This window comes from Coccinella septempunctata, chromosome 1 (genome assembly GCF_907165205.1).
Source record: "Coccinella septempunctata chromosome 1, icCocSept1.1, whole genome shotgun sequence".
NCBI lineage: Eukaryota > Metazoa > Arthropoda > Insecta > Coleoptera > Coccinellidae > Coccinella > Coccinella septempunctata.
In genome coordinates this window covers 48767622-48793443 of record NC_058189.1, presented here as the reverse complement: position 1 = coordinate 48793443, position 25822 = coordinate 48767622, and the positions used below count along the sequence as shown (strand labels likewise).

Below are 25822 nucleotides of genomic sequence, written 5' to 3'. Positions count from 1 at the left end.
ACTCTATGGGAAAAAATTTAAGAGAAAAGCCGCGGAAATCTATCCAAAGGTGTTTTGTTTTTGCAGGACAACGCCCCTGCACATATCTCATGTTGCCATGCAAAAAATTCGTGATTTAGGGTTTGAATTACTATAACACCCCCCCTATTCACCAGATTTGGCTCCATCCGACCATCATCTCTTTCCTCATCTGGAAAAATGTTTAAAAGGTCGTAAATTTTCTTCAAACGAGGAGGTAATAAAAGCTGTGGAAGTCTGGTTTGTAGAGCAAGAAGAAACATTTTTTTGAAAGGTCTAGAGACGTCACAGTTTAGCTGTGATAAATGTATCCAATTAAGAAGAGAATATGTTGAGTAATAAAATATTTTGACATTGCAATTTTGTTTGGTTCTATAGTAGGCTAAGAATATTTCAATATATCCTCGTATACATGAAATAACGCGATGCTGAACATCAAAGAGGGTTGGATATACATATAAAATGTTTTCCCCTATTTCAACTTAATAATAAGGTCTTAACGTACCCCTAATATCGAACCAATCTGTATGACAAAATTAACAATTAATTTCTATCGATATTGTGAAAAAATGGTTTTGAATAATTATCTGAAAAGTAATATACATTCATTACCTAGTTATTTGATGTTAATTATTTGATACAAAATGAAATGAAATGGAAATCATTTTACATTTTAATTCATCATAACTTGATTGATGAAGGGCGTTAAAAATAAAGTAGACTTTGCAGAGTTACTGAGCAAAATAAAAATTACAAAGTTTGTAAATTTTCCAAAAATCCCCCATCTTTGGGGGCTCCATCTTTTTTGGGGGTCACTTTTGATAGAAATATTATTGAGGTTTTCGTCACTCAAATTTTGATCCATTTTTCACGCACGTTGTATATCTATGTGAAAAGTAAAAAATGGTTCTTTCTTTCAGAACGCAGCTCTAATTGCAGTGACGAACGTTTCGGATTACTTAGATGATACGTCGATAAGAAGAATAGTATTAACGAAAACGAAAGCAATCTACGAGAAGAATCAAACGGATATGAAGATAGTCTCTAGCGTCCTGTCGTGTGTGGAAAGGACCTTAGGGAGGCTGGATAAGGGTCAGATCATAGACGAAGTGCTACCTCTACTGTATGACATAAGGCTGACAGATCCACAAATAACCTTGAGGGTCGTAAGTGAGTGAAATGTTTTTGTACAATATTTTCGATGATTCAAACCATAGATATAGAGGCATGGACTGAGCAATGCCATTGGCTATTTTATAGAAAGAGAGAAATGATTGTCGAGCCATTACCTGTCTCTTTTCTGTTCACATAGAAGTGACCGCACTGCGGACCAATCAAAATTCTAGAAAAAGGATAACATGCCCGATGTTCAGTTTCTCTCTGTCACTTTTATTGACCGTATTTCATGCATAGATAGAAAGGGAAGGCACAGTCCATTTCTCTTTGTCTATGTTTCAAACTGCCTCATTTATATTCAGCAGTGTATGCTACAGTGAACGATATCGGTTGTTTTAGTGTATGTGTTTTATCCTTGTCTAAGGTATGATTCATCTCTATTTCCCTTAAATTTCTTATCGTTTTGCAATCAAACTAAAACTCGTTTACAAGTTTATTCACGAATATACATGATAACCCAGCATAACTTCACTTTACAAAATATTTTTGATATCCTGTGATGATTTACCTATACACGATGACTACGCAATATACAGGGTGAGTCTTTGACTCGTAGAAATATTTTAACAGTAGATTCTTGAGGTCAAAAGAAGCACTTTTTTCCTATACAGGCTTTTGAAAAGCCATAAATAAATGTTGTCGGTTTTATCGAATGAAATAAATTTCGGAATATAGTTTTTCATTTATTTGATGAATATTTAACGAACACAAAATATCACCCACGTCTTCCAGTTTTCTCATTATGACCGATACATACCATAAAATTCAAAGAACCCAACTCGTGAAACTAAGTTGTACGCTATCTAATGAATATTTGAACGGTTTATAAAATAAAAGTATTCTTCATATTTTCTCCTATAATGCGCCGTTTTCGAGTTATTTGATGTTCAAAAATAAAAAATTTCTGTGAAATTCAAAAAACTGGGTACTTCGGCTGAATGCAACTCTGTTTAAAAGATCTACAGATGTGTAGTGTCACATATTTAGCTGGTTATTCTGAAGGTAATTCTGATTTTCAGGGGTGACAGAGGTAATTATGAAAATTATCTTTTTATCAGGTCCGAATTGGAAAGAGTGGTATGGAAAAAAGTGTTTCTTTGACCTCAAGAATCTACTGTTAAAATATTTGTACGAGACAAAGACTCACTCTGTATAATCTTCATATTTTATTGTGATCGATTGCTGAAAATTTTTCGTCTAGTCTACTTCCACTGACTCTAGAAATGCTGCTATGTGCATTTCCTCAAATTTCTTCATAAGCACGAGCTCCAACTCTGGAATAAATCACACTCATTATATTGAATAATCAATACCACTTAAGCTCCAATATTTCCCGTGTTCCGAAGCCCAAAACTCCAATATTAGTCTCCGATATTATCCTGTCACACTCGGGAAACGATTGAATAATGGCAGGATGCTTGCAGTAATGCTGCAAACCAGTTCTCTGACTTGATTAGAATTTATTCATCGCGTTATTGACTTGGGGTCTTCGAGTGAAGACTTGAAAGAGGATCCTGCGTTGTCATGAATGCTGAAGGCCAATTTCCGTCAACAATGGGGTATCTTGATCGGTAGTAGGAACAATTCTGTGCCAGACCTATCAGAACTGACAAATGTACATCATACAGAGTCAGTATACGAAAGGATAGTAACTCTGGTGATTGAACATATTCCGAACCGATTCTGGATCCTATTGAGCTCTGTCAACGACAAGATAGATCGATAGACCATTGTTATGAACAGTTTCTAATATATGTATTATACAGGGTGTTTTCAAAGGTGAGGTTTTTTTTGCCAGATGGTAGAACTCATCAAAATGAGTCGTTTAACCGAAAATTGTCTATATGAAATATCCAAGTTCGAACAAAGTTTAATTGAATTTCAAGCAAGGGCTGTGGAATGTGACTCTGGCATCGCAAAAACGAAACAGAACATATATATGGCTGGACAATGAATGGTTCGGTACCAAGTTCATCGGATTAGATGCATCAGGTCACTTTTGAGAGAATCATAATTGTTGTATCGTGCAATTAAGGGGGAAAAAAAAAGTAGAAAATCGAAGCAGTTTCTTGAAAGTGCTTATGCTAGTTATGTTGAAAAAGTGCTATGATGTTTCCCCATTTCATCATATTTTTACGACCATTGTTGGAATGTTCGAACAAGAAGATTGTGATGCCCATTTTAAAAAATTCATGAATAATTTAGACGAATTCTATTGGTGAGATTTTAAAGTATTATTCTATTTTAACACTTGTGTCCTAAGTCTCTTCTGTCAGTTGGTATCGAAATGAGCCATTTCATAAAATCGTGTAAGTTACTAAAAAATAATGAGAACAATTCAGCAATCCTAAGTTTCCATTCTCATTTCCACGTAAATATCGAAGGAGCCAATATCCTAAACGAAACCACATGGTCGAATCAGGAAATAAGTTTTCCCACTGCTAACAAACGGTCTAGGGTCGTATTCGGATTTATTTCAGTAAACATTTTCAAAAAGCCTCATCTTCAAATAAACCATCATAAGTAAAATCAGAAAAAAAATCTATCCCATGCAGTTTGAAAATTATGGGCATAAAAAAACTAAAAATTTGGTCGAAGTGTAACCATTTTTCGGTTATTGTGGTTAATTTTTATTATTTTTGTTCATTCAAGCTTTGAAACCGTAACCCTAAAAAACATTACTAGAATCACAGTCAAAAATAATGACAAAATTGCCCAAGGTTTCTCAGAATTGATATTATTTGTTAAACTATGAATTTAAAATTTTCAAAATTTGTCGACTTTGATAGGCCCTCCTTTGAGAAAAATGTACTAGAGTGCCTTGGCAAATGCCATTAAAAGTTGGCGCATTTAATCAGGATTGTAAAATTGTACAATACTTGTTAGTTTCATACTAAACAAAAAAAAAAAATAAAAACCTCAAGTAACCCGATTTTTGGATTTTTGCTAACCCATTCTATTCAGTCAAAATATTTTTATTCGCACAAGTTCTTTGTAGGTTCTTAATTTTACGGCAAAATGATGAGAGAGATGGATAGTGGACATGTTTGCTAAGAGCTTTTTTATAACGTGGTTACCTCGGAGAATACTTATCTCGAGCGCCAGCTATTCTTTTCAGGAAGAATAGCAAACCTACCAGAGTAGCTGCTAGTCGGAGACAGAGTTCGCCTTTATCTAGGGTGGTAGCGATAACGAAGTACTCAAAATCAAATGATGTAAAAGTTTATTCACACCTTCGGAAACTGATTATATGTACAAGGGAGATATGTGTAGGTATGAAATATGAGCGAATCTATAAGCGAACATACATTCGGGAAATTCTATCCGGTCACGAGCACTTTATGAATTTTATACCGGGTGCAGTGAAAAAATCAAAGGTTAATGCGCCAACCAGAACTGACGGAACGAATACTAAGGACTTGCTATACGGTATCGGGATGTAATTGTATTTCTGCTGGAATGAAACACAACCAGGGCGGATCTATTCGAGACTTCTATTCGCTACCCCAAGGGCTATAACGCACCATAACTGATAGCGAAGAAAAGGTCTATTGTTAGCGCAACTACGGGATTTCACTGACAACGAGCGGTATCTCTTATTCTCTACCCCAAGGGCTATAACGCGCCATGACTGATAGAAAAGAAGGGATTTCGGATTCAACACTTATGACGCGGACAGGGGTTGACGGGACTTTCCCTTCAGTACCCCAAGGGCTTGCGCACCATGACTGATAGCGAAGGGAAAAGTCAGACTCGCGAAACAGGGTAAAAGACGATAAAATATAACAGGAAGCGATACAGTACAGCAGTGTCAAAGTTAAAGAAGTAACGGTGTAGGTCTAACAAAGAAACTGAACGGTACAGACGGGGACCTACCTCCTTTGTTTCAGGCACTCGCGAAAAATCAAAGGAAAGAAAAAAAACTAAAAATCAATTCGTAATAGCACTGATGCAACACAAAAATTATTCTTAAACGGCGAAACTCAGAAAATACGGAGAACTAATTGAAGTAAAAAACCGAATCAAAAGCAGAAGTCACCACGTTAAAGACTGAAGTCAAAGAGCGGAAAATCAAAAGTAAGTGCTGAAGTAAAAGTGCAAAAGTAAGTGCCCGTCGCGGGGGGAAAATTTGCATTGCACACTAATATCAATTTTTATTACGAAAATGCCGAAAGTGATTGAAAACAGAGACAGAGTTTCGGGAAGTGCTATTTAGAATTCAGGTTCGCTCATTGAAATAGTTATACCCTGATATTCTAAAATCCACCATACGTCAGACGGTATCAAACATATTCAATGTTAGAGAATTTATATAATGTTTCATCTGAATCCAAACGACTTATATTTCAGCTGAATATTTCCACAATCAGAAAGATTGTGAATGAAGAGGATAACAAAGAATTTCCTTCTATTGGGAGACCCAAAAAAGTGGTGGCATTTCAGAATTGTATGTTTGAGTGAATTAACAAGAAAAGTTTACTACAGGATTTTCGATGAATGTCATCGTAGAATGAGTTCCCGAAAATTGATTTTTCTATTTTTCATTTGACTTGTCCTATACATTGTAAATATCTTAAGGTACCAATAAATACCTAATTATTATTATTATATCAATGTATTAAGATGAACAGCCACATATACGAGCCAGTTTTCCTGTTAATTGTTTATTCATGTGAAATTTTTGTTCAAAGGTGAAGTTCATCTGGACTTGAAACTTCCTTTGATTCCTTCTACTTATATTGATGCAAGATGATTTTTGTTGATATCAGTTAATTCCTTCGGGAGATACTCGAATTTTTTAAATCTACAACTGACGTATTCAAACTTTAGCCAAAGCAGATAACGAACATTAACTCAAGCTAGTGCATATTAGGATATTATACTGATCTCTTGTATTTTCCATCCAAATTGGATTTGGTATGCTCTCAATCAGTTTGTATAAACTTCAATTATGTTCGTCACATATTTTCCGAAGAGATTCGACATTGTGATTAAATGCGTAATAACAGAAACTTTTATGTAGAACGAGCAACATATCGTTGATTTCTTCTTCTTCTTCTGCCTTTTACTATGTCCATGGCTGCTTAGGCCATTCAGACAAATTTCCACATCAGCCGAATGAGCCTGCTACTGAGCAGGTCATGGTAATTCCAATTGTACCGGATTTTATATATAAATTTTCATAGAGTAATAATAGAAGCTTTTACGTAGAACGGGCAACATATCGTTGATTTCTTCTTCTTCTTCTGCCTTTTACTATGTCCATGGCTGCTTAGACCATTCAGACAAATTTCCACATCAGCCGAATGAGCCTGCTACTGAGCAGGTCATGGTAATTCCAATTGTACCGGATTTTATATATAAATTTTCATAGAGTAATAATAGAAGCTTTTACGTAGAACGGGCAACATAGCGTTGATTTAAAACCCAAAAATGTTTTGACAAGCTTCATAAGCCCACATTTTCGTACTATACAGAGTTTTGTAGACTACGAAAAGGCCTTTGACACCATAGAAATGTGGTCGATATTGGAAGCAATGAACCAAGCCCGGGTTGACTCGAGGTATACAAACTTGATGAAAAACATCTATACAAATGCCACTCTGCATATCGCTCTAACGGAAGACTGGAAAACCGAGAAGATTAACGTCAAGAGGGGTGTCCGACATGGTGATCCGATGATCCCTAAACTATTCACCTTGGCCCTCGAATATGTTTTCTAAAATATCGACTGGGAGACAAAGGGACTATTGATAGATGGGACCTATCTGAATCACCTCAGATTGACTGACGATTTGATCGTGATCAGTAATAGTGTATACCAACTGGAAGAAATGCTTAATGAGCTAAATGAGGAGTCAAAAAAAGTAGGTCTCAAAATGAATCTCCAGAAAACAAAAGTAATGTCTTCCGAGCAAGTAAATGTAAGCATAGAGGGTGAGACCTTGGAGTCGGTGGAGGACTACATTTACCTCGGTCACAAGATCAAACTGGGTAGGGAAAATCAAACAGCGGAAATCGATCGCAGGATTGGGCTTACGTGGGCGGGCTTCAAAAATCTCAGTCATACTTAGAGGAATAAGAAAGTCCCTATGTGTCTCAAGAGGAAGGTTTATGAGGCGTGCATTCTGCCTATTATGACATATGGCATGGAGACGGTAACACTGACGGTGCGGAGCAGGCGAAGACTGGAATCCACTCAACGCGCGATGGAAAGGGCCATGCTGGGGGTCAGCTTACGAGATCGCATCCGCAGCTCAGCCATCAGAGCCAGAACAAAAGTCTGCTGTGTTATTGAGAGAATAGCAAGACTGAAATGGAGGTGGGCAGGACACATGGCCAGAAGCGAAAACGACAGGTGGATGAAAAGAACCCAACAGTGGAGACCTTGGACGTGTACTAGAGAAAGAGGCCGTCCCCGTCTAAGATGGAAAGACGATATCGTAAAGACAGTGGGGACAGGCTGGATGAGAGTTGCCAAGGACAGACAGGAGTGGAAGCAGATGGAAGAGGCCTACGTTCAGCAGTGGAAGTGCGAAGGCTGAAGAAGAAGAAGAAGAAGAAGACAGAGTGAAAGGTGTCAAATTTCCATGGCCAACCGAGTGCTAAAATAAAAGCGAATGGAGTATATCCATTTTGGTATTCATAACTGTGCCCACTTTCAATTCAATATTTTCCCTTCCATTACCACTACTTCCCACGACCATTTACTCCGTTTTGGAGGCATTTATTGTAATACCCCATCTTTCGTATTCAACTTGTAGTTTAACTAACATATTGTTCTCTCCAAATATGTAATGCAGCATTCAAATAGATTTTAAAAAGTGTTGGAGCAATAGGACATCCTTGCCTCGAGCCCCTGGTCACAGAGAAGCTTTCATTAGACTTAATTTCCAATCTTTACACAGATTGCCATACCAGAATATAAGGACTTCAAATTCTGTTTAATGATTTGATTTTTCAAAACAAGATTTTGAATTTGATAGAAAACGCAGTTTTGTATTGAGAAATTTTTATTGTATAATTAAATACATACATGGAATAGGGTTATTCATATAACCGGGAATAAACCCTCACGGCTTTGCTGGTCCATACGAACTCTTTTGTTGGACAATGTTTAATAAATGTAGTAAATGCGGCGTCTAAAATCCTCCTGTAATGCTCTTCCTCGAAATGGACTTTCGACATCAAATAACCCCATAAACAATGAATCTAATAGTGTTTAATCACACGGTCCCTAGACCACATCCCTAGGGCCACTTCGGATCACCGAAACGAGAGAGTACACAACCAGGAAGTATCTCGAGGCTCTTTTCGCACACCCAATACTATCAAGTTGTCTTTTCAGCATCGGCAATATTCAACTGCACGAATGGCGGCAAATTCAAATCTTGTGTTAATTTTGGCAGAGCCTTAACCAGAACTTGAGGTAATTCTGACTTTTTTAACAATCCATATTGTAATTTTGATAAAAAAGTCACTTTTTACAGGGTGTGACATAAGTATCTCAAGATATTCAAGTGACGTATTACTGAGATGTGTCCGAAAATGCTTCGTTTCGGAGATACAGGATGGTGTTGAATTGAATTTTTTTGTTCGATTTTCAACAATAACTCATTTTTTCGGCACTCCCGTATCAGCTTAGAATAGATGACATGGGAGCTCACTGCTTTGATCCTAGCCTCACTGTCAAAATATACAGGATGTGTCTTTGACTCGTACACATTTTTCAACAGTAAATTCTTGAGGTCAAAAGAAACACTTTTTTTTCCGATTCGACCCTGATAAAAAGATATAGGGGAGACTGGGGAGGGTTGATACGTTTTTGGAATATTTATTTTTGTAAAATGAATTATATGAAGAAACAGGACTTTTATAACATTATATAATTCTTCGATTAATCGTTCAACGAAATAAATATAGAATTCTCAAAATATAAACATACTATTCTGTACAAAACATTGAACACAAAATCATGCAAAATGTCTCAAGCCTCCCCACATATGGGAGGATTGATACGGTGTACTGGGAGGCATGAGACACATAAACTGAAAATATAAGCCCCATTGTTATCACTTGCAAATGTCACATATAAACATTTTTGTGCCATTTCTAACACGGTCACATTCTTCTTGGCACCATTGCGAGCACACCTGACGCCTGATCCAGAATTACTAGATCAGTAGGTCAGCAATGATACTGGTTTGCTTTGGTCCCGTAGGTGCAGAAACATGTTCAGAAGGTAGGTTGGATGGTAAAAACGACTTTATGTAGGCCTGTCCAACCAGCTCCGGAATATTTTTTTAAGATGATACTTATATCAGGCCTCCCCACCCTAAATGTCTCAAACCTCCCTGAAAGCAAGTTTTAAAGTAATTTATGTTTTCATTTTATACCCATACATTTTGGCAACCTAATAAAACAGTAAATTAAATAGGTTTATGCATATTTCCCAGTCACATGTTTGTTTATGCTGAAAAATTAATGCATGATCATAAAACCCTTAGGTAACGTAAGTAAATACTTACAATTTCTCACCTCGAAACACTCTTTGTTGAATATTTCACGAACGAACTACTGTTAGCCTTACAGATTAAGGTCATGTAGTGCTTTCTGCCAGAGAATTGTGTTCACCAGTATATTACTTTTGAAAACGGCTACAGACCGCGGATATAAGCCTGTACCAAGCCTCCCCATGTATCAATGCTCCCTAGTCTCCCCTAGCTATTTTGAGTTTTCCTAATGAGCTATCTCACGCTGGAAAAACAAAATTACCTTCAGAATAACTAGCTTAATGCTAAGACTGTGACACAACACATCTGAGTATCTTTCAAACAGTGTTGTATTCAGCCAAAGTACCCAATTTTTCAAATTTCACAGATACTTTTTAATTTTTGTACATCAAATTACTCGAAAACGGCGCATATAGAAAATATGAAGAAAACTTTTATTTCACAAAACGTTCAAATATTCATTAGATAGCATTCAAGTTAGTTTCAAGAGTTGGGTTCTTTGAATTTTTGATATTTTTATGGTACGTAATGGTCAAAATGAGAAAACTGAAAGACGTCGGTGATATCCTTGTGTTCGAAAATGATTCATCAAATAAATGATGAAACCGTTTGTGACAGAACTAAAATTTATGATTTTTCAACAGCCTATACCTTTTAAACCGAGCCGATTCGGAAACAAATATCGAAGAAAAAAAAGTGTTTCTTTTGACCTCAAGAATCTACTGTTGAAGTATTTGTACGAGTCAAAGACTCATACTGTATAGCCCATTTGTGGTTGTTTATTTCTATACTCCATTCACTTTTATTTTATCAGTCGGTTGGCCATGGAAATTTGACACATTTCACTCTGTATAGTACGAAAATGTGGGGTTATGACGCTTGTCAAAACATTTTTGGGTTTTAAATCAACGCTATGTTGCCCGTTCTACGTAAAAGTTTCTGTTATTACGTATTTTATCACAATGTCGAATCTCTTCGGAAAATATGTGACAAACATAATTGAAGTTTATACAAACTGATTGAAGGCATACTAAATCCAGTTATTTGCGTGGAAAATACAAGAGATCAGTATAATATCATAATATGCACTAGCTTGAGGAGAGTTCATGTTCGTTATCTTCTTTGGCTAAAGTTTGAATGCGTTACATCAGTCGTAGATTTCAAAAATATTAACCCGAAGATGAAATGCATATGATGCAGTTGTTGGGAATGGATATCTCCCGAAGGAATTAACAGATAATTACGAGTATGTTGAATTCTTCAACAAAAATCATCTAGCATCAATATAAGTAAAAGGAATTAAAGGAAGTTTCAAGTCAAGAAGATCTTCACCTTTGCACAAAAATTTCACATGAATAAACAATTAACAGGCAACTGGCACGTATTTGTGGCTGTTCATCTTAATACATTGATATAATAATAATAATTAAGTATTTATTGGTACCTTAAGACATTTACAATGTATATGATATATTACATATATTACAAGTCAAATGAAAAATTGAAAAATCAATTTTCGAGAACTTATTCTAGGATGACATTCATCGAAAATTCTGTAGTAAACTTTTCGCATTAATTCCCTCAAACATAAAATTCTCAAATGCCTCCCCTTTTTTTGGGTCTCCTATGGAAGGAAAGTCTTTGTTATCCTCTTCTGAAATATAAGTCGTGTAGATTCAGATGAAACATTATATAAATTCTCTTACATTGAAATATGTTCGCTACCGTCTGACGTATTGTGGATTCCAGAATATCAGGGTATAACTATTTGAATGAGCGGACCTGAATTTTAAATAGCACTTCCTGAAACCCTGTCTCCTCTTTTTTCAGTCACTTTCGGCATATTTGTAATAAAAATTGATATTAGTTGTGGCAACGGCGTTATGACATTAACGACATTTTTCATGAGTGCCAACCTTACTCCGTTCTAGTTACAAAAACTTGAGAAAATGATTTCATGGCCAACCGACTGCTAAAATAAATGTGAATGAAGTATAGGTTCATTATCACACATCATTCGATTGCGAATATTTTTGTCCGAAGAACGCTTAGACAACAGCCTAGCTATAGTAAGCATCTAGCTAGCTAGCTAACACCGAATACTCCTGCCCCAGTTTCGTTCGTGGTTTTCGAACCATCTGTATGTACACCATTTAAAGGTATGTATTTCTATTGAGGATTTGGGGGTGAACTTCCTTCCCCAATTTTCTTTTCTACTCAGCATCGTAGTAAGTCTTTTCCAGATTCTGGTTTTCTCTATCATCTCATCACTGGAAGGATTCTCTGATGGGATGTTTGCTGATTCCTAATTCTCTCATTATCCGTACTTTCCCTGGATATTCCAAGGACGGCTTTATGGGTTAATCTTGCTGTGGATTATCTTATAACCTGCTGATAGGATTGCTCTTTATGTTTTAAGTGTAGAACAATAAAAAACAACTGCAGTTTATCAAAAAAATGTATGAGTGTCATTTTACAAAACGAACCTCCCTTCGAAGCGCTATGCCAGAGCAGAAGATGATAGAAGATGGCAGTGGCAGATTACACCTAGCATTACCAATGTTGCCAGTTTTGAATCGACAAATTTCAACTCTCGTAAACGAAAATTTCGTTAGTTTCACCCCATAGATATACGACTAAGGGTCTGACACACAGAAAAATTCGCAAGTTTGATCTTCTATTTAAGTATTCGCTTATATATTTCTCTCAAAAAGTTATGATTAAATGTCAGATATCCTGAACTCGATCAAAGCAAAGCGTACCCTTTTCACTCGCTGTTTACCTTTCTGTCCGGTACAAGTTTCGTAATATACTCTGCTAGCAGTTGTTGTCATCCGATTGAATTAAGATTGGGTTAGTATATAATTGGCTGGTTTTCCGCATTTCAAAATATATATCATTGGCATCCTCATATCTCGAATAAATTGGATTTTTCTTTAATTGGAATAACAAGTTTGTGCCTTAAGTACCTGGCAAATGAAAGCTATCCTTTTTGAAGTTTTTAATCTTGACATAGGTATTGTATTTTGTCTCTATTCAGTTACGGAAATTCAGATTTAAGAAGTTTTCTCTGTCCTTCATTCTACGTCACTTTCACAATCCGGCTCCGACAACATCAGCCATTAAATCAATAATAAATTGTCATCAAAGTTTTCTGATCACCGAAAATTATGGATAATTCATTAACCCCTAATAACCTGAGTTTCTATTTTTTCAGAAAAAGATTATTCTAATTGAATAAAAACCCTTTATTGGAGTCTACAAGACTAAAACAACTCAATTTTTGTTCGAAAAATGTATGGTTTTTGAGAAAAATGGTGTTACATATATGTAACGCTAATATCTACAGTTACTGAGAAATAATATAGATTTTCCAGTGAAATTTGCGTTACACATGTGCAACACTAGTTATTATGGGTTAAGTTTGATGATCACATCAAAAAAAAAAAAGACAGTGACAGATAATGTCATTGGTTTGGTTATCATCGGTATCACTGTTGTCGAATTCACAAAAATTAATGAACTCTATAGTAAAGGCATCGTCGTCACGAAATTTCTACACAAGTTTTACAACTTTCAAATTTTACTAAGTTTTGAAGAATAAATTATTTCAACTGAATTTTAAGCCGAGTCTGTCACTTGGTGGGGATAACTGATGGTTTCATAATTTTCAATTCGATTTCGAACTTTTTAGAAAACTGCCAATTGTCGTTAGCGATGCATTATATTATGAAGTATTCGTTAAAATGGCTTTAGTACAATCAAACGAGAATCCAATTGATTGAAATCCCAAGGAAAGATTTTGTCTGAAAAAACGGGTAAAACATTATTATGTTTGATCCGTTGTTCACACATAAATAAAATATTCCGGGAAATATTGAACAATAGTTATTTATGTACCAAGGACGAAAAACTGTATATTACAGTCGAGCCTGCAAATTGATAGCTGAGGTGCAGCCGAGGATAGCAAGCAGGCTAGACAATAAGGACAGTTTTTTGCCGAGGTGCATATTACATTTTGGTCGACCTCATCACATACATTTATGAAAGTAAGAAGTTACCCGTTTGATGGCCTCATTTAAGTGCCCGTAATTGAAAATTTCCTGAGCTCTAGAGATGTGTTCCAGATATCCATATCGCTTTACTATTCATTCTTGATTATACTGAACACTAACATTCAAACCACGTACATAATTCACTCGTAAAATCTAGCAGATTTCCTAAAGAATTCATTTGACAACACCAAATGACAGTTATTGTCACACGCGCTCATGTTTTCATCAAATTGTGTATTCACAAAAGTGATTCAATGGCCTCGGGATCTGATATTGCTTAGTTACGAATAGCCGGACGGAAAGTGTTTGCGGGCGAAAAGTGTCTGCGGACGAAAAGTACTTGGCTTCAAAACTAGTCGACTTTTTGTTTGGCAATCAGTACGTAAAATGCCATTTTTTTGTTCAGGACTACTAAAAAGGTTTAAAGGTTTTCATTTACTTTACAAGGGCCCTCTCACCATCCTTATGCAAAATGGATTCCGGTTATATTTCCTAAATTTTGCAGATTTTTACTATTGTGGCAATTGTATCCATAGGCACGTATTACTATAGGTTTCCAGATCGAAGGTGTTGAAGAAGAAAATTAGAAATTTCTGCTCAGAATCTTCAATTAACAAAATGTTTATCCATTCTGGGAATACTATATATATATATACCTCAATATGATGGTGCACGGGAATCTCGTATTAATTAAATGGCTATTGAAGAAATAATTTCACCCGTATAAACTTCCTCAATCACTGTTGTAGAGCACGAAACGAAAAAGTACAATGAATACCGGATACCGTGTTGTTGTCCATTGAGGCATTGTATGCCAACAAAACCAGTAACTACATCAATGTACATAATTAGGTATGGTTAAACTATTAGCCGCGCTGCTATGTTTTGTGAAAATATTCCCTATGCCCTACATTCTTTGAATACCGTTCGCTAAATCACTTTTTATGGCTGAAATTATCTCATTCAGTCTCTACAAATAGTCACAATTTTACTCCTAATAAAATAATATGCCCATAGTAAAAGTCGCTTGAAATGAATTAGTAAATCAAAGCCTGGTTTTTTTCTTGTAAATATACAAAAGGACAAGTCGAATAGTATCACGAATTGTGTTCGTTTTTGTGTAAGAAAATCCTACAGCTGTTCCAACCCTTGAGATATATATAACGTCATCGATAAGTTTTTTGAATGGCAATCTTATTTTCTTTATAAACAGTCTACCTATATATATATATATATATATATTCGGTTTTAAAACGTCTTGCGACGTTGTCCGATGCCCAATTTCCACGTCCTTCGGTCACTGCATTGATCTTCTGTAAGGCTTCTCTCGCTCATAGCCCTCGATACACCCTCTTTCCATGTCTTTCTTGGTCTCCCCCTTTTCCTTCGTCCCATCGGTATCCACTCCATCACTCTCTTAGGTAGTCTTGTGTTCGGCATTCTCTGGACGTGCCCGTACCATATCAGCTGGTTTCTCTCAATCTCCGTTGTTAACGATCCTTCTATTCCCATTCGCAGTTTAACCTCTTCATTCCTAACTCTGTCTCTACGAGATATTCCTAAGGATCTTCTGAATACATCCATCTCCACCGCTTCAAGTTTCCTTCTGTTCCTCTCTGTTATTCGCCAAGTCTCGGCTCCATACAAAAGTCCGCTTTTGATGATTGTTTCATATATGTTGTATTTTCGTTGTTTACCTATTTTTTGAGACCAAAATATTCCATTGAGGCATCCTATCGTTTTTCTAGCCTGAGTTATTCTCTTCTTTATTTCGTTATCGTCTTTTCCTGTAGTATCGAAAATAACTCCTAGATAGGAATATTCGTCACATGCTTCAATTGCCTCGTCATTTTCTAGTTGGACATTCGAAAGGTTAGTTCCTATAGGAAGGTATTTCGTCTTCTGGATATTAATTTCTAAGCCCCATCGTTGGTACTCTTCTTGTAATTTTCTGACCATATACTCTATGTCATCTTTATCGTTGGCTATGATGACCTGATCATCTGCAAATTGTAGAGTATATAGGCATATCTCCCCAAGATCAATTCCCATGCCTTTGCACTTACGCTTCCATTGATTTAGGGCTTTGGCAATATAAATCTTGAATAAAGTAGGCGACACGCAACAACCCTGACGCAGTCCTTTATTGACAGCAAACTTCTCTGATAATTTATTCCCCACTTTTATTTGTGATGTTGTTCCATTGTACATGTTTTTTAAAGCTTCAATAAGTGTATGGTTTAAATTTGTTTCTTGCAATACTTTCCATAGTTTATTTATTGGAACGGTGTCATATGCTTTGTGTAGATCAATGAACATAAGGTGGGTTTCCTGATTCATTGCCGATTTCTTCTCTATTACTTGTTTAAGGCAAAATATGTTGTCATTACAGGATCTTCCAGCTCTAAAGCCTGATTGCTCTTCCTCCTCCAGCGCCTCATATTCGGTCTCAATGAGATCCCTAATAATTCTTCCATATAGGCGACACAGCGTGCTAGTTACGGCTATGCCCCTATAGTTTGCACAATCCAATTTATTTCCTTTTTTGTGAATAGATGTAATGTATGCGTTCTTCCATTCCTTGGGTATCTCAGCACCATTCAAATACTGATTTATACACCATGTAAGTGCTTCGAATAACTTCTCTGAACCGTTTTTTATAAGCTCTGCCGGTATTCCTTCCGGGCCAGGAGATCGTCCATTTTTTAACTTTTTAATGCATCTCTTTACGAATTCGTTCTCCACCACTATATGCTCTCCCTCAATGACTACCCCCGAGGGTGAGAGTCTGTTGTACTCATCTCTTTTTTCCGTAAGTAGGTTTTCATAGTGTTCCTTCCATTGTTTCAGTGTTATTGATTCGATATTTGTTCGTGTTTTTTCATTGGTTTTTAGTTGGTTTATAAATTTCCATGACTCTGAACATCTTCTTCCTCCGATACAGCTGTTGATTTCCTGGCATTTACGGTCCCACATATCTCTTTTGGCTGTTGTTACTGCCCGTCTGGTTGTCCTCTTTATGCTCATATATTCGTCCCTATCTTCCTGTTTTTTGGAACTTAGCCATAATAAATAGGCTTTTTTTTTCTCTTTGATTAGGTTTTCGACTTCTTCCGTCCACCAGAGCTTATTACTCTCTTTCGGCTTCTGTAGTCCAAGCGCTTCTTCAGCAGCTTTTTTGATGCTATCCACGATATTCCCATATACCTTCTCTACACCCTGCTCTCGGAGCTCATCTGTCAGTTTCTCGTCCAATCTATTCTGATACAGTGTTCTCGTACTCTCATGTGTTAGGCTGTTCAAGTTATATTTCACACAAACAACCTTTTCTGCCTGTTCTTCGTTATCTCCCCTAGTATTTTTCAATGGCCCAAATGGAAAGAGAATTCTACTTTTCACCAAATAATGGTCTGAACCGCATGTAACGCCTCTGTAAACTCGTACATCATTTATCTGCAAGGCCGTATTCTGTTTTACTATAACATAGTCAATTATAGATCTTAAATTACCAGTTGTCTGCACCCATGTGTAGGTATGTATTTCTTTGTGTTTGTAGAATCCGTTCGTTATTTTCAGCCCATGACTCTCACAGAGTTCAATAAGTCTCTCTCCATTATCATTTCGACTTGTTTCCCCATAGGGTCCCACTACTTTATTATCTCTTTTCCGGCCAGTTTTTCCGTTTAGATCTCCCATAATTATTATCTCTCGATTGTTCCCGATTTTTGTTATTTCATCGTTCAATTTTTCAAAGAATTCATCCTTAACAGCATATAGTTCGTCATTGGATATGCCGTAGACTCCAAGCAAAGTACAAGGCCGATTTTTCAAGTTCATGTTAACCTTTATTATGTTCTCATCAACTGCTTCATAAGAGGTGATATTTCCTTGGTATCTTTTATGTATCAGAACCGAAACTCCCCGTTTTGCCCTTTGGTGCCTTTCAACTCCAGTATGTACATGTATATAATTCCCCGCTGTTTCCACTCCAACTCCCTTCTTTTTTGTCTCCGTCAAGACGACAATATCCATCCTCAGTCTAGTTACCTCCAGTATTACTTCCTCCATCTTGCCCGATATACCCTGCACGTTCCAGGTGCCCATATTCATTATCCTTTTCCGTAGCTTAAGTCGTTTACCGTGTATCCCATCCGAATTTCCGAGGCTTGTATTAGGCTTTTTAGTATATTAAGGTTTAACGGGTGACAGGTAACCAACCTGACGTCCCAACCCCCAACCTGGAGGACCAGAGAATTGTTTTTTCAAGGTTTCTGTCCTTTAGCTTTTATTTCATCCAAAAGCAGGATTGCCACTTCCACCGTATCCGCCGTTCTGAACTCCGTATTCTCCGCCTTCTTCGCTGTTGTGGTCTTCATCTGTACCCTAGACAAGGAGCCCTTACAGGGTGCTATCATCCGGGCCAGATGAACCCTGGTTTTTTAACGAGGTTGTTACTCCTCCCCCTCACCCTTTCTCAACCTGGCTTGGGACAGTCTACCTAATAACGACAATTTCGTCGATTTACCTCACCATTTAGCGTGAACGTTGATGTCTTCATTTGTCAGACAAACCACCCTCTCCGGAGGAGGAACAGGTGTGGGGATTCTCACTCTCCTGAGCTCGAGACCCAATAAAAACCCTTAACTACTTCTTAAATATTGGTTCCGGGCATTTGCCTATAAACCGTTCATCTCTTAGTCGGTTTTCTTCTCGCACACTATCGTGCTGGGATTGATGTGTTTATCCTCTATTGCATAACACTTCATTGGATTAATCAATAAGTTTAAGTTCTTATTTTGATATATTTTTGATTGATCTCTTGGTCTCCTTCGGTAAATTCGCATTCTCGTTTTGTCTTCCATTGGGTCGTATTCCACTAGTCTCCTGAGTTCTTGATTCGGATGGTTTTTCGCTGTTTCGAATAATTTCTCTGCTTTTCTGTTCATGAATTCCGTTATGGTTTCCCATTAAAGGTCCCTATAAATCTGTCTATTCCTGACAAACCAAGGTGAATCTATTGCACATCGTAGCAGCTTGTTTTCAGTGGCCTGATCCATAAGTCAGTTGAGGCCTAGCAACGGCTTTGACTATCTTCAATTTTGTCTCTTTCGACATATGGCATCTTTTTCCTATCAGAGGGTACAGTCTATTCATCGCTGCTTTCGTCCTGTCGATTGCTTGTTTGATATGACTTTTCCAAGTAAGTCCTTTATCGAGCGTTATTCCTAAATATTTGGCTTCATTTTTCCAGTCGATTTCTTCGCCGTCATCTTCTAGATTCGTCGTGGGTCGCAGTCTTCTCTTCTGCAGTAATATTGCTCGGCTCTTTTCTCCATTGAGCTTGATTTTCCACTTTATGCAGCAGTCATTTGTTTTGTCAATCGTTTCTTGTAGAACTCGTTCTATTACTTCTGGGTTGCGGTGTCGAGTTGCTATGCATGTGTCGTCAGCATATTATGTAGCATGGTTCTTGGATTCTTCGGAATATCGTGAATGTATATGTTGTACAGAAGTGGCCCAAGTACTGATCCTTGGGTACTCCAGCCTCTATATCTCTTGTTGTGGAGCACTTTCACGTAAAATCTTCTATTTTTGAGATAATTCCGCATCAACTTCCATATTTTGATCGAATATCCAGCACATCTCATCTTATATATTAATACTTCATGCCATACTCTGTCGAATGCACTGGCGACATCTAGTAAAACAAGATCTGTAGCTTGTTTATTTTGGAATCCCTCTGTAATGTATTCTTGCCCTGTTGAATGCTCTCTTCTGAATCCGAACTGTTCTGGTGGTATTAGTTTCAGAATTTCGGTTTCCTCATTTAGCTCGTGGCTATAATTCTTTCTACTACTTTTCCTAACGCCGGCAGTAGACTTATCGGTCTGTAGTTTTGTGGGAAATTCTTCTCTTTGAATGGTTTATTGAACACTATGACTTCCGCTGTTTTCCATTTTTCTGGGTAGTGTTCTGTCCTCATAATTCCACTCCCGATACTTGTTAGAGCAGCTATACCTTTTCTAGGTAATTTCTTTAACATAACATTCGATATTTTATCGCTTCCGGGAGCTTTCCTCTTCTTCAAACTTCTAATTATTTCCCTGATTTCATTTGGCGATGTTGGTTTGCCTATTTCAGCAGCCGCTGGTAATTCATCCATTTCTTCTTCATCTTCTTCAACAAGTTCTTCCAAATCTTTATCGTCGTCTATCCTGCAATTTATTCTCGATTCTCGTTCGATCGAATCCGCCAATGCATCTGCTATCAGTATTGGTTTACGCCATTCCCCTTTCTCCGTGAAGGGGTGGAATTTTAGTCTTTTCTCCTCGTAGGCTTTTTGCATTCTCCATGCAGAATGATCAATTGTATTCAGTTCTTGAACTCTTTTGTTCCATCTGCTTGTTCTTAGATCTTTCAGGGCATTTATCAGAACTTGGCTATGGCGGTTGAGGTTCCTTTTGTCCAGATCATTTTTGTTCATCCGATATATTCTTCTGAGTCTTCAATTTTCTCGTATAAGATCTTTTATTTCTTTAGGCGTATCGCCATCGGATGACTTGGTGCTGGTCTCTTAACTCTCATCGTGCTTTTTTCGTAAGCTTTTAATATAATCTCTTCCAGTTTATCAACTGCACGTTCCAGATCCTCTGGAGTGCTTATTGTTAGGATTTCTGTTATTTTCGATTGTATTAAATGGCTGTATTCAGCCCAATTGGTATATTCTCTTATTTCCATCAGTTTTTCTCGTGGTTCTTCTCCAATTGTCAATTCCACGGGATTGTGGTTCGAGGTTCCATCTTCCAAAGTTTCAATCGAGAATTCTTCAGTTATATTTTTCAATATCGCGATATTACATCCGGTATTCCTATACCAAAAGCAAGATATGTCGGTAACTCTGGTCCAATCAATATCGCATTTTGTTTTTCGGCGAAATCCTTGAGTTTTTTGCCATTTCTATCCTCTGTTCTGCTGTTCCATAATGGGGATTTACAGTTGAAATCTCTGAATAGGTATAACTATTTTCCGTAGCCAACGGCATTTTATTTCTCAACAAACGTTTCTAACAAGACTACGATGCTACCCTACTTCCATTTTTCTCATATTTTTCGTTGGCCAAAAAGGATGAACGAATACCTGTGGACACTCCATTTTTAAACTGCCTGAATTATTTCATTGAGTTGAATCAGTTTTCTTCATTTTCGAATTAGTTGATATTTGTTAAATATCTTTTTGACAACAAGAAATGAAAATTTGATATTAACGCAATTTGGAATAGTTATAAAACTAGGATTGCCTTTGAAAAAAATATCGATTGCGTAATATCTAAAATTTTAGACTCGTTCCATAATATGTGCTCTTTTCGATGTAAGAAACATCAGGGAGAGCACAATTCAAAACCAATCGATCTGATGTAGGACCATATTTACAACAACTGAAAAAGAACTTGATTTACTGCATATATTCCAAGTAAGAGAGTCGTATTGTATAGGTTTACTATTTCTTGTGCTAGATCCTAAAAAATCATATTGAAAATGATAACTCAACATGATGATTGAAAGATGATTCTCCTCAGTAGACAAAACCAAACATGCATATTGAAAATTTATTACTGAACTGGATGTTCTTTTTCAATGTTCCTCAGTTCATATTCAGATAAATTATGAACCGTCTAGGAATATCCATTTTGAATCTAATCAATCATGACTCGACTTGTGGATACATCGTTTAATCAACTTTAACGAGGAAACTTCCGTTATTAGTGATGGTTTATTCGTTTCCAGTCGGGTACGCAGAGCAACTTTTTTCGATGAAGAATAAACGGAACCTGAGTTTGGCGCTCGAGTTCAGGTGGCCCCAAGAGAGGTCTTCCAGCTGATTAATCGTTTTTACGAATGAATTTTCTACGGATGAAAGTTAGCATTGTTTCCAGTCTGGCGTTTCGTATTGCATCAGACAACACCCAACACCCATTAAAATTATATATACGTAGAGAGATCACTTGGGTCATTATTCCTCTCGTGAGGACTAGAAATATGTATTTGTGTGTGGGTACCCCAGTTATCAGGAATACATAAGGAATTTCTAATCATTTCGACTATGAACTTCTCTCCCTAAAATATTTTCAGAACTCTGCAGCTTCCGCTTATACACTGATAGAATCTCCTTTGTGGATTAAAGGTGCTTCTTTAGGTAACCCTCATCATTATTACGTAGAATCGACTGTAATAATTAATAAAAAACTATAGGTTTTAGTTTGAAATTTTTTTTTTCATTTTGAGGTATTCTTCTTGAGATGAATGAGATTCATCTTGTCATTAGCACCTGCACTGGATGGGCAAAATTCGATGGGATTGAATGGCTCTGTAACCGTGAGAGCTAGGGAAAAATGAATGGCGAGTTTTCGACCTTGATTTTCAAAAGATGGATAATGGCCAAAATCGCATCCCTCTATCTTGTTGTGATTTTAACTTATAAGTGAAAACTCATCCATTTTTCGGCTCTTTGAATTGGTGCCACTATTTCGTAGATTCGTAGTTTCAGTGACATCGAAAAACGAATGTAACATTCTTCACGAGAGAAATAATTACACAATTGATCTCTCTACACTCTGCATATATTATTATTTGACTATATGGAATGCTTTCCATCTGAGACACATGGAATGTGAGATCTCTTGGTGGGTACTATTTATACTTTAACCGATTGAATGTTTCCATTTAAAATAACATAGGTATTCTAGGTGTGAAATTTTTTGTCTCCACTCAACTTGATAACATGATAACGCGAAACTGTTATCATCTCATAGTAAATGATGATGATGTATTTTTTGAATTTTGAGTCGAAAATGATCGTTAACAATCAGGATAGATTCATTGATGAAGAATTTTTGGTTCATTTCAATCCTCGTCAATTTTTGCAACTTTTAAAACGTTATTTTGGAACCAAGTACCAACCTACTAAATTTCGAGTGAATTCGATTTATATTTATAGAAATACATATTCGAAAAACATTTTTGCTTACCCTAACTTCTCGCAAATGCATATTTGCAGCTGTGTGATAGTGACAACGATGATGACAATCATACATAAATAGACCGATCTAATAATGCTGGAAACAAAACTGAACGAACCTGAAGTAGAAAACACATTTTTTTAGGTATTTTTTTATAATACGTATAGGTATACTCCATTCACTTTTATTTCAGCAGTCGGTTGGCCATGGAAATTTGACACATTTCACTCTGTATAGTAAGAAAATGTGGGGTTATGACGATTGTCAAAACATTTTTGGGTTTTAAATCAACGCTATGTTGCCCGTTCTACGTGAAAGTTTCTGTTATTACGTATTTTATCACATTGTCGAATCACTTCGGAAAATATGTGACGAACATAATTCATAATTGACCTTTATACGAACTGATTGAAGGCATACCAAATCTAGTTATTTGTATGGAAATTACAAGAGATCAGTATAATATCATAATATGCACTAGCTTGAGGAGAAATAATGTTCGTTATCTTCATTGGCTAAAAATTGAATACGTTACATCAGTTGTAAATTTCAAAAATATTAACCCGAAGATGAAATGCATATGATGCAGTGGTTGGGAATGGGTATCTCCTGAAGGAATTAACAGATAATTACAAGAATGTTAAATTCTTCAACAAAAATTATCTTGCATCAATATAAGTGAAAGGAATTAGTTTCAAGTCAAGATGAACTTCACCTTTGAACATTGATATAATAATAATAATTAGGTATTTATTGGTACCTTGAGTCATTTACAATGTGTAGGACAAGTCAAATGAAAAATAGAAATATCCATTTTCGGAAACTTATCCTACGATGACATTCATCGAAAATCCTGTAGTAAACTTTTCTCATTAATTCACTCAAACATACAATTCTGAAATGCCACAACTTTTTTGGGTCTCCAATAGAAGAAAATTCTTTGTCATCCTCTTCATTCACAATCTTTCTGATTGTGGAAATATTCAGCTGAAATATAGGTCGTTTAGATTCAGATGAAACATTATATAAATTTTCTTACATTGAATATGTTCGCTACCGTCTGACGTATTGTGGATTTTAGAATATCAGGGTATAACTATTTCAATGAGCGAACCTGAATTCTAAATAGCACTTTCTGAAACCCTGTCTCTTTTTTCAATCACTTTCGGCATTTTCGTAATAAAAATTGAAATTAGTGGTGGCAACGGCGTTATGACATTAACGACATTTCATGAGTGCCAACCTTACTCCGTTCTAGTAACAAAAACTTGAGAAAATTATTTCATGGCCAACCGACTGCTAAAATAAATGTGAATGGAGAATGGAGTATATATATTTGGCCCTAGTGACTACGTTATACCATTCTGGCTACATTAACATACTCATATTGAAGTTATTTTTTTTTGTCTGGGCATCAATAACGTCTATCTTGAAACACTGTTTCGACCCAAATATACGAGAAGGCTGTATACACTGACATGACTATGTCATTGGCTGTATATCTTCAGTAAACCCTCTGTATAATTACGTGGGACATTGTGAATAGATGCAAACTATGCGATCCAAAAAAAGCAGTCTTTATCGATTTAAATTAAGCGGTTAATCACATCAAGTAGAAAAATCCTTGCTTTCCCTATCCGGAACGTTTTCCACAAAACCACCATAGAAATTCATATGATTGTAAATTAACGCGCATCCTGCAAATCCCGCAGCTTAAAAATAATCCACCCTCCAGATTCGAATAGAATACTAATTCCAGATTCAGAAACCCCTTTAAAACGGCTTGAAAAATCCATTCAAATATTATCCCAGCAGTGGCGGAATCAACTGTAGATTCAAATTGCGCCCTGGCATTAACAAATTACGTCGGCTTATGTAAAATTCAACCACAACCCCATTTCCGGAGACATGGAGCAATTATTCACGAATACTTTGAACAAACTTGGCGGTATGATCTGATACGATTGGAAAAAAACGGCACTTAGTCGACTTCCGCGGAATTCTTAATGGCAGATCGATCTGTTCTACGGCCCCTCTCCAAACGAGGAATTCTGTTTATTCATCGTGCGAAATCGATTTATCGCACTTTTCGAGATGTTGAAGCGGAGTTTATTTAGCGGGCCGTGAATGGTGCGCCCGTGGAATCCTCAGTCGAACTTTTCAACGGAAGGAAACAGGTTTTACGTAATTTAAATAGAGTGTTTTCCCGATTGATTTATTTCCGGGTGCTGTAAATTGACACAGATATGATTCTAATTTTCACTCGAGCCGTGTATTACGAATAAGTTTACTGAACTGAACTTCACTTCTCTCACATTTTTAACAATTTTATACAGTTAATTTCTGTTTCCGCCTCATCATGTACAGGGTATCCCAAATTGCTTGATTTGTGCTGTTTCTGATACTTCTAGACTAGATAGGGAAAAACGTTAAGAGAAGTCCTGGTCTCGATTATCCTGAAAAGTCCATTAGTGGAAACAAACCGTTTCACGATATCTTCATTTGTCTTGAAAATATAACTAAATTTTGATATTTTATCAATTCAGAAAATGTGCCATAACTTCTTTATTTTCGAAAATATCTAAAAACGATGAAAACTTTCTACTTTCACTGAGAATACAAAACTGTATACATATTTTTTCGAATCTTTTTACTAAGTGCGGAAAAAACAACTAGGTTTTTTCAAATACGAGTGCATTTTTTTGATGTCGTCATACAAAAAAAAGTAAAATATACAGAGTACGTACAAATATTTTAACAGTAAATTTTTGAGCTCAAAAGAAACACTTTTTTTCTAACCCATTTTTTCCGATTCGGTCCTGATTAAAAGATATAGCCATTTTAAGTTTTCATAATGAGCTGCCAACCCTGGAAAAGCAAAATTAAAATTACCGTCAGAATGCACTACGCATTTGTGGATCTTTTGAACAAAGTTGTATTCAGCCAAAGCACTCAATGTCTCAATTATTAAAATTTCACTGATATACTTTTTGGTTACATGAAGAATACTTTTATTCAACAAAACGTTCAAATATTCATTACAT

The 25822-nt window shown here is 36.4% G+C and overlaps 1 protein-coding gene across 2 annotated transcripts in view; it reads left to right on the top strand.

The window, feature by feature from the left end:
- The window catches only part of LOC123312530 (SCY1-like protein 2), a 322515-nt gene that overhangs the window by 225713 nt on the left and 70980 nt on the right, over positions 1–25822 (top strand). For both annotated transcript variants that reach the window (XM_044896997.1, XM_044897006.1), the window contains exon 11: positions 939–1188. In XM_044896997.1, coding sequence (XP_044752932.1) covers positions 939–1188 — 250 coding nt within the window. The remainder of the gene's footprint in view (positions 1–938; positions 1189–25822) is intronic.